At 28.3% G+C, this 14,103-nt stretch overlaps 2 protein-coding genes and 1 pseudogene across 2 annotated transcripts; 1 reads left to right on the forward strand and 2 right to left on the reverse strand.

The window, feature by feature from the left end:
• Positions 1 to 885: 885 nt before the first annotated feature.
• On the reverse strand, positions 886 to 5,213 carry LOC113387062 (ribosomal RNA processing protein 1 homolog). Its single transcript, XM_026624821.1, has 7 exons — positions 4,955 to 5,213; positions 4,644 to 4,723; positions 4,433 to 4,576; positions 3,790 to 3,960; positions 3,297 to 3,479; positions 2,684 to 2,946; positions 886 to 2,316 (listed from the first exon to the last, which is right to left on the reverse strand). The coding sequence occupies exons 1-7, from the start codon at positions 5,172 to 5,174 to the stop codon at positions 1,338 to 1,340; spliced, it is 2,040 nt and encodes a 679-aa protein (XP_026480606.1). The 5' UTR covers positions 5,175 to 5,213; the 3' UTR covers positions 886 to 1,337.
• Positions 5,214 to 5,769: 556 nt separating this feature from the next.
• LOC113387063 lies at positions 5,770 to 7,667 on the forward strand (annotated as a pseudogene).
• A 536-nt stretch (positions 7,668 to 8,203) lies between these two features.
• Positions 8,204 to 11,323, reverse strand: LOC113387064 (26S proteasome non-ATPase regulatory subunit 13-like). The gene is made up of 9 exons (XM_026624822.1): positions 11,208 to 11,323; positions 11,008 to 11,121; positions 10,795 to 10,930; positions 10,209 to 10,357; positions 9,797 to 9,953; positions 9,632 to 9,723; positions 9,184 to 9,280; positions 8,976 to 9,116; positions 8,204 to 8,439 (listed from the first exon to the last, which is right to left on the reverse strand). Exons 1-9 carry the CDS (start codon positions 11,321 to 11,323, stop codon positions 8,284 to 8,286), a joined length of 1,158 nt encoding a protein of 385 aa, XP_026480607.1. The 3' UTR covers positions 8,204 to 8,283.
• Between the last annotated feature and the right edge of the window lie 2,780 nt (positions 11,324 to 14,103).

Genomic DNA, 14,103 nt, shown 5'->3' on the forward strand with positions numbered 1-14,103 from the left:
AGTAGTATCTATTCAATATTAAATAACTTACTATTCAAATAAAGCATGTTAAATAGGTAATAGTTTTATTGTTCATACCAAACTATAGACAGTACATTCAGCTATATATTATTATAGGTATATATTAATTGACAGCGTGAGAAGGATTGCTGTCCTACAATAGCACCTTCTTAGATATTATATATTTGGATGTAGTAAATCATTGCAGATTTTTTTTTTGAGACGCTGGCACGCTAATTAAAGATTAACATTTCAAATATGCAAAAAATACTTTTTTCTTTTATAAAAGCTTTTATTATCTATTTACATATTTTATGATACAAAACAATTAAATTCTTTTTCATAATCTTATGTTTAAACATTATTCTATCTCTAAATAAATATCAGTAGATTTCATCAAGACAGTTTTCAAAACATTTCAATAAAATTTTCTTCAGAATTAAAATTACTGATCTCAAATTTATGTTAAATATAAAGAAATAATATGTTAAGTATGCAAAATCACACTACTAATGATGTCTTCAACTGTTTCAAGAGCTAAAGAAACAATGTAAAATCCAGCAGTCTAGAATTGGCAATAAATGAACTCGAAATCAAATACTTCCATCATGCCAGTTTTTCATATTTAAAAACAAAATCATTTTCACCTTACTACTTGCAATGAAGTACGAAGAGCCTTAGCTGGTGGGGTTGTTTGAAAGCTGTGTTCAAACAGAGACATTCAAAAGAAATTATTTTTATACGATCTCTGGCAGATTATTTCAATATCGCCCTTAAACAAAACATGGAATATTTGATAAAATCATCTCAGAAGTTAATTAAATTATATATATATATATATATATATATATATATATATATATATTATAAGGCATAAATGTGTCCTGAAAAAATAATGTTTATAATCTGGAAAGAAAAAAAGAACAAATTCATTTTTATAGCAAAAACTTTACCTCACCGTTCAAAGATTTTTCATAGCAACTTGTTTATTTTGTCATAAGTGTTTTCAATAACTGTGTCAAATTTAAATTACTAATAACTTTTCCTAATGATGACAAGTCATTCAAATTTAAATTGATTCAGTCAAATTCAGCTATAAAATTATTTATGTTTCTCATCTTGGAATTTATAATATGGATTTATACGACTAGGTCCAACACTAGGTTTTAGAGAAGTTTTTAATGGCTTTTTTTCTGAATCGTATGGAATTTGAGGAGAGCTACGTAATTGTTGAACATAGTCTTCTGTATTTTGTGAACAATTTCTTTTGAGCACAATTTTCACACGTTTCTCTGAAGATGTTACTGATTTATTTAACAAATTTAAATTTTTAGGTGTCACACAAAGCTGATTTTCATTTTACTTTTGGGAGTCTCTGCTTGAACTAACGGGTTTTTTGATGATGCCACAGCAAACGGGTTTAGGAGCAGTTTTTCTTTTTTCTTGACATTTAAGTTTTCTGGCAATGAATTCCTTCTCTTATTTGAAATAGGGTTGTTGGTTTTTAAGGGAGACTCTTCTTTTTCAGGGACAACTGTTTTTTGTGCCACAGTTTTTCGAAATGGAACAAAATATTCAATTTCACCTTCCTTTAATGGTTCATCCCAAGCTGATTCATTAACCTCATGTATGTTTTTCTCATTTGTTTGATTATTTGTTTTCTTCAATTTATTCTTAATTGGCTTAGTTTTTCCATTATCTGTTCTTCTATTTAATAAACTGTGTTTCTTTGAAATGCTCAAATTATTTTCACTTTTTGATAGCTTATTTTCCAACTTAATTGGGGGTTTTGTTGTCGGATTAATATTATCTGTTGAAATATGTAGTATCTTCTCATTAGATTTATCTACAGCCTTTTTCAATTTAGTTTTTTTATTTTTATTTGTTTTACTTTGCTCTGGTGTTGAAGTAACATTTTCAGATGAGATGTCTAATACTGAACCATTAATGCTAGGAGTCGCAGAATTATTTAATGTGGTTTTAGAATTAGGTAAACTTTCCACTTTCCATTCGTTACTGCTTCTTTTAACCTTTTTATTTACACCATTTATAAGGAGTTCATTGGATTTACGTTTTTTTGCAATCGTGTTTTTCTTCTGATCAGACAACACATTTGCTTTGTCAGACTGTTTTATGGGTTCATTCCCAGTTACAATATTTTTCTTTCTTTTTTTATTCTTAGAACTATCTGCATACAATTCTTGTTCAAATTTTTCTAATTCAGATGCAGCTTTTTTCACATCAAGTTTTTTCATATCACATTTACTAATTTTTTTAAGTCCAAGTGGAAATTCTCCTTCGTTGAATTTTTTAAATCTGAAAATAATACAATCTAAAATTAGTTTATGATATATAGTACATAATAATTTATAATGTATAACAGATAAATTTTTAAATTGTTTAATAATACAATAGAGCTAGAATATTCATAAGCATTTTCATCTGTTTTTTAAATCACATTTCTCATATTTATATTTCTTGAATAAATATGAATTGAAAGTATAAATATTACATAGAAATATTTTACTAAAAACTTTTATCTAATATTTTTAAAAATGAGAAAATAGAAAGTACCAAAATCAAGCTTTATAATAACTTAATTTTTTTTAAATTATAATATAGAAAGCAAATAAGTGTAAATACAAAAAAGTTGAACACATTTATTGTAACACTAGTAACTTACTTTTGAACTAGATATCGTAGTTGTTTTCTGCTCTTAACACTAGTCTTTGGACCAAAAATTAGACCATCTAGCATATCACTAATAGAAGAAGCGTCAAATTGAATTTGAGGTAAAACAACGTCAACATGACCAGCACGAGGATCTTGGGCAGCTGAAGAAATGTCAAGATTTTCGTTAAGAATTTCGCTTAATTCTTCATCATCTTCAGATCCATCAATTTCCACTTTTTGCATACAATCAATGCTACCTCCAGGAAATCCTTGCTAAAATAATTTAGAGATTGTCATTGTCAAATTAAAATATACTTTTTTTTTTACTAATATATGAAGGTTTAAATCTTTCTGAGTTAATAGACATTATTCTTACAAATAAGATTAAATTATATAAATTATCATTTATATATAAAATTAATAAAGTAGAAATTTTTATAGCAAGTAGCTTTTTTAGAATAGATATAATAAAATAAAATCAGAAACCATTTCATACAAATTTTCATTCCAATTTTAAGTTTAAGGAAATAATTTAATTATCAAGAGGAAAATTTCATTCTCACTGTGAGCATATAAACTTTTTTTGTCTGAACATGAAATACTAAAATAATGATATTCCTCACCCTTTTCCAAGCTTCAAATTTTTCTTGGTACTCGATTCCTGCATCAGACTGCTGCAATAGCATCAAAAATATATTCTGTGAAATATGCTCGCCTACACGGGCATCTACATTTTCAGCAAGAAATACAGCAAAAGGTTTTAATAATGCTGTTACTGATTTAGGTTGTATTTCTCCCTTAGATGCCTATAAATAATATTTTAGAGTTATTATATTGAACATTGGGGAAGAAAAATATAGATTAACATAGAAAATAATTTAACTTTTAATTTAATAATTTATTATTCGTTGTTATATTATATCAATTAAAAATCCAATCGGATTAGAAAAAATTGAATGGTTCACCCCAAGTTCATATAATTTAATTTTAAGTAGCATAATATTTTGATAAACCTAAGATTTGTGATTTAGGCAACAAAAACAATTTTGAGACTCCATAGCAAATTATTACCATGAATGAAATATTCAACTGAAATTTTTATACTAAAATTAATACCTTTGCAAGCTCTTCCATGAAAATTTCAATAAAATGTAACACTAAACCCATAGCGTTATTTTGTTGAAATAATGTTTTTGTCAAAACAGATTCAAACTCTTCTAGTATCTCTGATTTCCATTTATGGTGATCTACAGCAACTAAAAATTGTCGAAGCATTCTTCTCACAAACTGCAAGTATTTTCAGATGCAACAAGTAATAAAAAACTAATGATAAAATCGTATAAAAATTCATAAAACTCAGATGCAAACTTTCTGGATTAATACTGCATATGAACCTGTTTTTTTAAAGTATTATGTATTAAATAGCCGTATCCTAATTAAGAAGAATTGGTAAAATGAAAGAATGAAATGAAAAACATATGCCATATAAATGACTAACAATCTTGCAGTAAAACTACTTGGATTTTTTAAAAAATAAATCATATATGCACTATATTACAACTTTTATAATCCAGATTAATTTGAGATACAATAAAACATACTCGAATTGCAAACTGTGTTTACAATTAATGGTTTCATAATAAAAATATTTACCAACTATTTAATATCCAATCCAACACTTCCTATTATTTATTCTTACTGAAATTATATAATTTGATACTTTATAAATTGGCATTTGCACTATAATATAATATCTTACCATCATAAATTTATTCAAGCGATGCATGTCAATTCCAAACCATTCACGAACCATGGTTTTTAAATAGCAATCGAAAAACAAAATAGCATCATTAATATTTGTGAAACTGTGAATTAGTGTACTAATATTATCTGCGAGTTCTTCCTACAAAATAAAGAATTAATTAAATTTAACATTCTTAAATGGTGGCTCACTATATTAAGAAACAAACTTGTATAAGAGGTTTATCTGACATCCACATGCAATAAAATAAACCTTTCCAGATCCTCATAAAATCTTCTTCTTTGAAACCTGTAATTACACCATTATAATATTATGATCATATCAATTAGTAGCGTTCTTGTATCTTTAAATTTGTGTATGGAACAATTTATCACAGCGAAGAAATTAATAAAACCTGTTTAATGTTTTAGCAAGTGCTGAAGTTAGCTTTATATTTTTATTTGTTATAATCGTTAACTAATTAGATGTTCAAATATATATTACACTTATTTTTAACGATATTTCACAAATAAAACTTACGAAATGAACTCTGTGATCGATAACCTAACCATTTTCTTAAATTTTTTAATACTCTGTCACGTAGTTTTTTATCATTGCCCGCAAGAACTTTAGCAAATTTTAATTCTTGTTCTAATAACAAGACGTCCGCATTACTTTTATTAGATTTTTTGGCACCCTTTTTAGATAGTTTTTTCAACGTAGGTTGATTTTTTTTAACCTCTAAATTAGCAACTGCCATGATGCACCATGCGTTCTGTCTTTTTAGAACCAACAAGCACGCAACAAGCTCAGTGGATAAATTCCAAAGAGAACAAAATTTATAGGTATCAGAAAATTCAATACACAGAAGCATAGATAAAAGAGTAAAAGATCTGCATAGATACACAGATGCAAGCATAGATAAAAGAAGAGTAGTGGATGCAAGCATAGATAAAAAAAGCGTATGCAAGCTGATGTTAACAAACATCTAAACATCATATAAATATGATCTAAACATCTAGCATGCATCTAACAATCAAACTAATTTATTCTAAATAACAACTTGTACTAAATTGAAAAATAAAAGTCACATAAAACATTTAAAACAGTACCTAGACATAATAATAATAAAAAGTCCATCATTTCTAATCAATTTATTCTGATAATTTTTTAAGACTTTCAGATATTTTTAAGATATTAATTTTAAGACATATTAATTTTTATTCAGTTTTGAACGCCATCTACAGCCGTCGAATATTTCGAAATTGAAAGTGTTACTAACTTCGCGTCAATATTGAATTTGTCGTAAAATTAATGCCAAACGTCATGTCTCGTATTATGAAATATTAGTGTTTGTGGTTGTCCATTCTTGGTGGGGCAAGAAATATAAATAAATTTATGTTGTTTTATGTATTATTTATAATAATATTTACTCCATAGGGAAAACATTTATGAGTGAACTAATATAACAAAATTATCATGTTTTATATATAATAAAACTATTTGGTTTAATACGCCTTGCGTGCGTAGTGGCCTGTCAAAAATGAATGAAACAAAAGTCATCTACCACATAGATGAAGAACAGACTCCCTACCTAGTAAAAATTCCTATTGGACCTGACAAAGTTACTCTGCTCGACTTCAAACAAGTTCTTAACAAACCAAACTATAAATTTTTTTTTAAGTCAGTTGACGATGATTTTGGTGTCGTTAAAGAGGAGATTGCCGATGATGCGGCGCCTTTACCTTGTTTTAATGGAAGGGTGGTCAGCTGGTTAGTCACAGCTGAAGGATCAAACCAGAGTGATAATAATTCAGAAGTGCCAGCAAGTGAGACTGATTCTGTAATGGGCAGAGATCGGGTTGGTTTCAACCGAAAGCCAACTGGTGCTCTTTGCTATAGAGCGGCTTCGGTCATGTCCAGTGATTTAGATGCAACTAGTCTTGTTGACACTGAAAGTGAAATAACTTTGGATAGGGATATGACTGAGTGCTCAAGTGTTAGTCGATTACAATTATCCAGAAAGAGACAAACGCAAAGAAGAAGAAAACGGCCCCCTACCTTATCTCGAACTTCCTCATACTCTTCAATAACTGACTCCACTATGAGCTTAAATATTATAACAGTTTCTTTAAACATGGATACTGTTAACTTTTTGGGAATTTCTATAGTGGGGCAGTCAAACACAGGAGGTGATGGCGGTATATATGTAGGAAGCATTATGAAAGGAGGTGCGGTTGCATTGGATGGTCGTATTGAGCCAGGTGACATGATTCTTCAAGTAAATGATATTAATTTCGAAAATATGAGTAATGATGAAGCAGTCCGTGTGTTGCGAGAGGCTGTTCAGAAAACAGTACCTATAAATTAGTAGTTGCCAAATGTTGGGACCCTCAGCCTAAAGGATATTTTACAATACCCCGTACAGAACCTGTGCGTCCAATTGATCCTGGGGCATGGGTGGCTCATACTGCTGCTTTGATAAGTCATGAAAATACTATTCCTGAATTATCTGAATCTCCAGAATCACAATTAAATGTTAATATGGATATGTCAGAAGTTGTAAAAGTAATGTCACGACCAGACAGCGGTCTGGAGATAAGGGATCGTTTGTGGTTAAAAATAACAATTCCACATGCCTTTATTGGTGCAGATGTTGTAGATTGGGTGCTTGCTCATGTCCAAGGTTTAAATGATAGACGAGATGCTAGAAAATATGTATCACTAATGCTCAGAAGGGGTCATATAAGACATACAGTCAACAAACCATCTTTCTCTGAACAATGTTACTATGTTTTAGGAGACCCCAGTTTGGTCCATGAAATGTCAGCATTGAATTTAGGTGAAAGTGAAAGTATTATCAGTGATGTAACACCTCTTCCAAATCCTCCTATGTATATGCCTTATTCTGGCAACTACACACCTTCCCATGGATATCAGCCAATTCAATACAGCTGTGGAAATCTAGAGCAAAGGGTCTTAAGTTCCGGATCAAGCAGTTCTGATGCTCTTACAACCAAAGACATGGCAGCATCACAAAGTGATGTCACTTCTATTCAACAAAACATGTGTTCAGCAAGTCGTTCTTCAGACTCATCCAATAAACAAGATCAGGATATGTTTCTAAGCTACCTGTGAGGTCAACTGAAAACATTTAGAAAATGAGCATCATACCATTTTTTGTAATGCATGGAAGATGATTGTGATTGAATGTAAATGAACAATATAAATTAAAACAATAGTATCTGGAAAACAGGAAATAATGCATTTTAAAAATTGACAAATTATTTATAATTGTAACATCCTAAATAACATCCAAATATCACCTTCTTATTTGGATTAAATGTTAAGAATACAAACACAAATTCAAGACTATATATATACATATGTGTATGTATGCATATTTAATTGTATTTTCTTCACAATCAGCATTTAATTTTGTGAATTTATAGTAATATATTTGTATTCATTACTATAAATTATAACTGCATATTTTATGCAAGATTATTACAGTTGCAATACTGCACCATGTAGTATTGTAATTTTCTTTAATAAGTATGGAATCTAAATCTGTCATTCCATAAATGTATATAGTTCCATAAAAGATCATCTATTATATTGATTGGACAATACAGGGAGAACATAAAAAGTATACTATATTATGCATTTTAATTCCTTTATAAATTTATTATGTGTCTATATATTTGTGTGTAATTAATACAATTGTAATATAAAAATATTGAACAAATACATGTCTAAAATTTTATAAGCAATAATATATGGAAACATTGTTCATAATGTAATTATACATAAGCCTAAACATATAAAATATTTCAAGCAAACTTTTCAGAAATATAGGAATCAGAAATTTAAAGTGTTAATATTTCAGATGCCTTTACTTCAATTAGATTTTCCATAGCTTCTACTTGTGTGCACCAGTTTTCCAAATTCATTGCCATACCTCCAATTTGTGTTCTATCTAAAACTCGAGGTTGAACCCATGTCATATTCACTACACCAGCAACCTAAAATAATTATTACAATTTAATAACCCATAATAAATAGTTTTGAATATTTATTAGTATACACAGGAATACAAATACAAACAACAAATCAAATCAATATGCTACCTATAATAGGACCATATACCATTTTTATTTAAATAATATTATCTTCAAATTAAACGAACCAAATTATTTTAATATTTCTTCACAGCTCACAAATGTGATATATAAAGTATGTTAAATGCAGAGGTACCAATGTTTTTTCTGCAACTTTTATTGTACTACATGTACTACTAAGCAAAGTATTATTTAAATCCATGTAGTATGATTTCATCAAAAAAATTAAAAATAAGAATTTTTGATGGCTTTCTTATACATATGTTCAAATATTGCATAAGATTTAAATATTTTGATTAAATTACATAGGGTTGAAAAGCATATTTATTCAAATTCTATTTTGATGAATAAAATGTGTCAATTTTGTTATTATTTATATGAAATGTAAGAATACATATACTCCTATTATTAACATTATTTTGAATTGAATTTCTATTTACCTGATCAATAGCGCCTTTAACTAATCCTTGAGCTAATGCTTTCATGACCAAAAATTCTACTTCATCAACAGGTAATCTAGTTTCCATGGCAATATCTTCAAATTTAAGCTGCCTGTTGTTAGCAGCCCTCTTGAAAGTCATCTACACAAACTTTTAGTTAATTTTAACTAATACAATTAACCAATTATTAATATTTGAGTGCTACTACCTCCATGAGACAAAGAAGAGAAATTTTCTGCCTGAGTGCTATTTCATTTACTACCAAGTCAGTGATTTTTGTCCATTTTGGACGCATGTTTTCGTATCTAGATTCATAAATAAAATAATTGCATAGATAATTTTAAGATCTGATAATTATGTAATTTGAAGTATTTATAGAATAAATATGTAGTTCGATTTATGAAAGTTATTGTAAAAAACTAGTTTTTTAACATTAATGAACTTCATTAATTGAAAATTTTCAATATTTGTTAAACATTCAGTTTTGTAAGTCAATAGGAAAAAACCTGCCAAAGTATTCATTCACAAAAAAAAATTCAACGTCACATCTTTAAGTACATAAATTATATCACTGACCCTATGTTTTTAGATTTATTTTTAGTATCTAAAGATAATAAAATAAATACTATTATTTCCAGTAAATGCTCTTAACTTACACTGCAATATCTCCTCTGTTAAAGGCATTTAGAAGATCAATCATCCAAGAATTTTCTGTATCTTTAAGAGATTGAAGTATTGGATGGGCCAACTATAAAAACAAAAAAGATATACTATATAATTTATAGCTCTATTTATATAATGCAACAAAACAATGTTCTTACCAATTCTCCTAGATTATAAACACCATCTCCAAGAAGAGCAGCAAGCCCTAAAAAGTATGCCTGTTTGTGCTGTTCTTCAGCAGAAAGTTCGCTTATATCAATGCATCCTAGATATCTCAATGCTGCTCTATAATAGTCTCCATGCTGAGCTTGAACTCTAAAAATATTCATATAAATTAAATTTTATATTGTATTGTGCCTGAAGTTCAATTGCAGGAACTTCCTAATTTCTAAACACAATAATCGGCCATGATGCCCACAGATATTTTTAATTTGAGTTCAAACTTTGATAAAGCCATGTAAACATGAATATCAAGTAACATGGAACTATATTTAGTTAATATAATAAACATTAAATGATGAATAATATTGAAGGGCTATTATCTTCAATGCCAAAATATTCTGTATATACCTATAATATTGTGCGGCTAATTGGTAATATCGTCCATGCACTGAAGTTACACTACCCGAGTCTTCTAATGTATCTTTTAATGATGTTATTATCTGCTTTGTTGTCACATAATCTTCCAAATGTTCTAATGCTATTTGACCACGAAGCACCTATTATAAATTACAATATTTAGTATTGCAATTAAAGATCATTATATTATAACTTAACTCTTAATCACTTGTTTGCATATGAATTATAATAAATAAATATTTTTAAATGATTTTTTACCAAATAGAGCAAGTTACTTTAAATTTAAATGGGGTTATAACTTTAATAAAAAAAAAAAAAGTTGATTTTTAGAAACAAAATATTAAAAATTAGTTTAGTTGGTTCAAGACATTGATTTTTATTCCTAATATTAATATTAACCACTAGACCCAATAGAACACAGTCAACACTGTGCTTAACATATATTTATAAGAAAGATATCAAAATTTGAACAAAAATTAAAATGTGAGTTTAGTTTTTATATCCAATCTATGTTTAATGTGCCGATATTTACACTTACAATGTTTAGAATAACCATTATGATAGTTATAATTCTCACCTGGCATAATGCATGTGCCTCTGTATTATTTTTAACCTTTTCAGCAAGTTTTTCAAGAAAACTTATAGCTTCTCTTTTATCAGCTATCTGTTGCACAACTATAGCCAAAATCTCAACTAGAGACAGAGGGTTGATTCTACAAAAAATATACTACATAAAACAACAAAAAAAAGTTATTTTTATAATATTGCACTGGTTGATGATTGTTATTACTTATTTTCAAACGAGGTTATGAAATTTTGATAGACTTGCACTAAGTTCTCCCCCTTGCAAAGCTCTGGATTTTTTACAAATCGTTCTAATTTCAATGTTAGTTGATGCCATAATCTGTGAAAAAATGAAATGTAATGAAAATTTACCAATCACATTCAACACCGGTATGGAAAAAATGTGGTGTATGTAAAATACATTACTTTTTATTATAATATTCTTCTAATTGTGCCCACTCAGCAGCTATTGCCTTATCAGAGGACGATTGTTTATGTGATAAATATTCACTAACGCTTGACGAAGACGTTGCTACAGCCATTTTGAACAGAATGACAATTAACAATAGAATCAGAAACGCAATCCGAGCTCAAATACGCGTTTAAACGAATGCATAGACGTCGATGAAATAAATGAATAAACACTGTACGCGGATTCATCTGTCATTCGGAACGATTGACGCGCTACTAGTACTAACTAGTAGTAACCCTAAGTAGTAACTACTATAAATAAAAGATGAAAAACATAAATAATAAACTACTATCGAAATAATTAAACTGACGAAATAAATATGTAGCGAAATTTTTATGTTCTGTAGACCGATCATAGATGAGGGAGTAAAAGTAAGGACCATAAACCTGGTCAACCAGGACCAACTATGGAATAATTTAGTTAACTGCTTAATTCAAAATTTGAATGGCAGCAAAATTTATTTTAATGCTTATGCTTGCTAATTTATACCAATCAAAATGCTTGAAATCATTGAATGCAATCCTACATATCCTTAGCGAATCATGGCCTTTATGATTTCTTTACAATTTACAATGAATTTATAATTTCATTAAATATAGTTAATCATAGTACACTTAAGCCGGCCACAGACGTAACTGTATACTTGCGCAACCTGCGACTTGTGCATGTATTCTCTGCGTCTGTGGGGTGTTTGTTTTTTGCGCAACTTGACAGACTGGTGCAAGCGAGTAGGCATGAGCACTTTTTTCATTATTTTAATTGCGCATTTATTCATGTCGCAAGTTCATTCGTTGGCCGCGTGTGGCAGCACATATCCCGTTTTTATTTTACTTTGTAGCAAATTCATAATACAAGTTTATGAAGTTATCGACAATTAAAAGTTATTAAATTAGCCCTCTGAACACTTTGAATTCTCTTCTGATGCTGTAAATACATAAATTAATAAAAAAGATATATTTTTAGGTTATGTTTTGACATTTGTGATATGCTTGCGCAAGTACTTGAACATAAACTTGAACCGTCTGTGGGCGCTGTGAAAATACGCCTGGTTGCGCATTCATTCAGTTGCGCAAGTATACAGTTACGTCTGTGGCCGGCTTTAGAAATATACTCAATGGCCTCAACATATATATTTCTAAATATATAAAAATTATTATATATTATTTATATATGTAAGTTATTTTATATAGGCAAATACATAGTGAATATATTTACTAATGTTTACCCCTTACCCTAATGTGTTTCCTTAAAAATTATTATGTATCATAATATACAATAATTTTTAATGAAACACATTAGGAGGATATAAAACAGTAAAATTTTAGATAAATGATTGGTTAATCTTTTATCGATATTCAAAATTTAACTAATATTGGATATTTAACAGTTTATTTTTAAAATAATAATTTCTAATTAATATGTCTAACAAAAATACTATTTTTTGCAACTTATTTAAGTAATCCTTTTATTTATTCCATAACAGGACTTACTTGTCAACTGCGGAATCTACTATTTACATCAAATAAATATAATTTATTATTGATCAGAACAAATTAGACTTTACAAGCGAATTATCTCCAATTTACATGACATTTAATAAATGAAACAGAGTGCTTCAACTTAATTAAAAACATTTAAACAATTACTTAAAAAGAATTCATTTGTTTATTTTTGGTTATACATATATTTACACCTAAATGTTATAACAAAATCGTCTTAATATATAGAAATATAATTGATATAGCTAAAAAATAACCTTGTTTATGGACATAAGAGGAAATACAAAAAAGAAATGAAAACATTAATCAAGTCATAGTTAAAAACATGTGAATTAATACATTTTAAATTGTCCATGTAAAACAATTCTTCAGTATGAATATTGTTATACCAAAATATTTTTAAATTCGAGCAATGGTTTTCAAGCTAGGTTTATATCACATTTAAAACTTATTAATAATATATCTTATGAACTACACAATGCAACAAAAATTCTATTGGCACTAATAACTGAATTATAATAAAATATTTATTGCAAAGTTAATGCAGCAATCCATTATAATTCACTGGTTAACATTTATGAGTTTGAATTAGTTTAAAATCAATTTTATATAATTATTTTCAAAAGTACTACCATAGATACAAGCAGCAATATGTTAGTGACTTAAACAATAATGCCTACAATACTGTTAAAACAAGCACAGTATAAAATAACTTAAACACAAATAAAAATAAATCTGTTATATCAATATCATTCCAGCTACAATGAATAAAGTTCAATATAATGTCATTAGATAAAAATATTATAGGTAGTAAGATATTTATAAATTTTCAAAGCATTTTGAATATAATTCTCACAAAAATTCTGTTCTTATGAAGTAATATCACAAAAATAACCCCAAAAAGCCATTTTTTAATTTTTGTTAGATTTACTGTGTGAAAGAATTGGTCCATCCGAGAGACCAAAACATGTTAAATAGCTAGTGAACATGCATACGTACTTCTAACATATTTTTAAAATAGGCAGAAACATTAGTCACAATGCTACAAACATGTATAATATATTTATTTCAATGACTAATATAATTTAGAAAAAATATAAAGATTATTATGGAAGTGAATATCACAAAATTAACTGATTTTTATATTAAAAAATTAGTTGTACTGTGAGACCTATTTACTTCTTGCCAATAATTCTTTCATTGTTATTAGCAAGGGATTTCAGAGCGGACGATCTCAAGAGCCTTGAATTATTCAATCCTTTTGTCTTTTGTCTTTATTGTGCATGATTGCAGGAGCCATCGTTTGAAGACACATCGCAGCTTCCTTAGCTGCCTTGACAAAAATTCATTC

This window comes from Ctenocephalides felis, unplaced genomic scaffold, assembly GCF_003426905.1.
Source record: "Ctenocephalides felis isolate EL2017-DRISC unplaced genomic scaffold, ASM342690v1 CF-g0.4_SCAFFOLD_03571, whole genome shotgun sequence".
Classification (NCBI taxonomy): domain Eukaryota; kingdom Metazoa; phylum Arthropoda; class Insecta; order Siphonaptera; family Pulicidae; genus Ctenocephalides; species Ctenocephalides felis.

Excerpts from the sequence above, each read along its gene's own strand:
- LOC113387064 (XM_026624822.1), bottom strand. The coding sequence starts at position 11,323 with ATGGCTGTAGCAACGTCTTCGTCAAGCGTTAGTGAATATTTATCACAT. Across the intron at positions 10,358-10,794 it reads AGGCACATGCATTATGCCAG|GTGCTTCGTGGTCAAATAGC; the intron begins GTGAGAATTATA and ends AATTTATAATAG. Across the intron at positions 9,117-9,183 it reads CTCTTCTTTGTCTCATGGAG|ATGACTTTCAAGAGGGCTGC; the intron begins GTAGTAGCACTC and ends AAGTTTGTGTAG.
- LOC113387062 (XM_026624821.1), bottom strand. The coding sequence starts at position 5,174 with ATGGCAGTTGCTAATTTAGAGGTTAAAAAAAATCAACCTACGTTGAAA. Across the intron at positions 2,947-3,296 it reads AATTTGAAGCTTGGAAAAGG|CAAGGATTTCCTGGAGGTAG; the intron begins GTGAGGAATATC and ends AAATTATTTTAG. Across the intron at positions 2,317-2,683 it reads CTACGATATCTAGTTCAAAA|ATTTAAAAAATTCAACGAAG; the intron begins GTAAGTTACTAG and ends TATTATTTTCAG.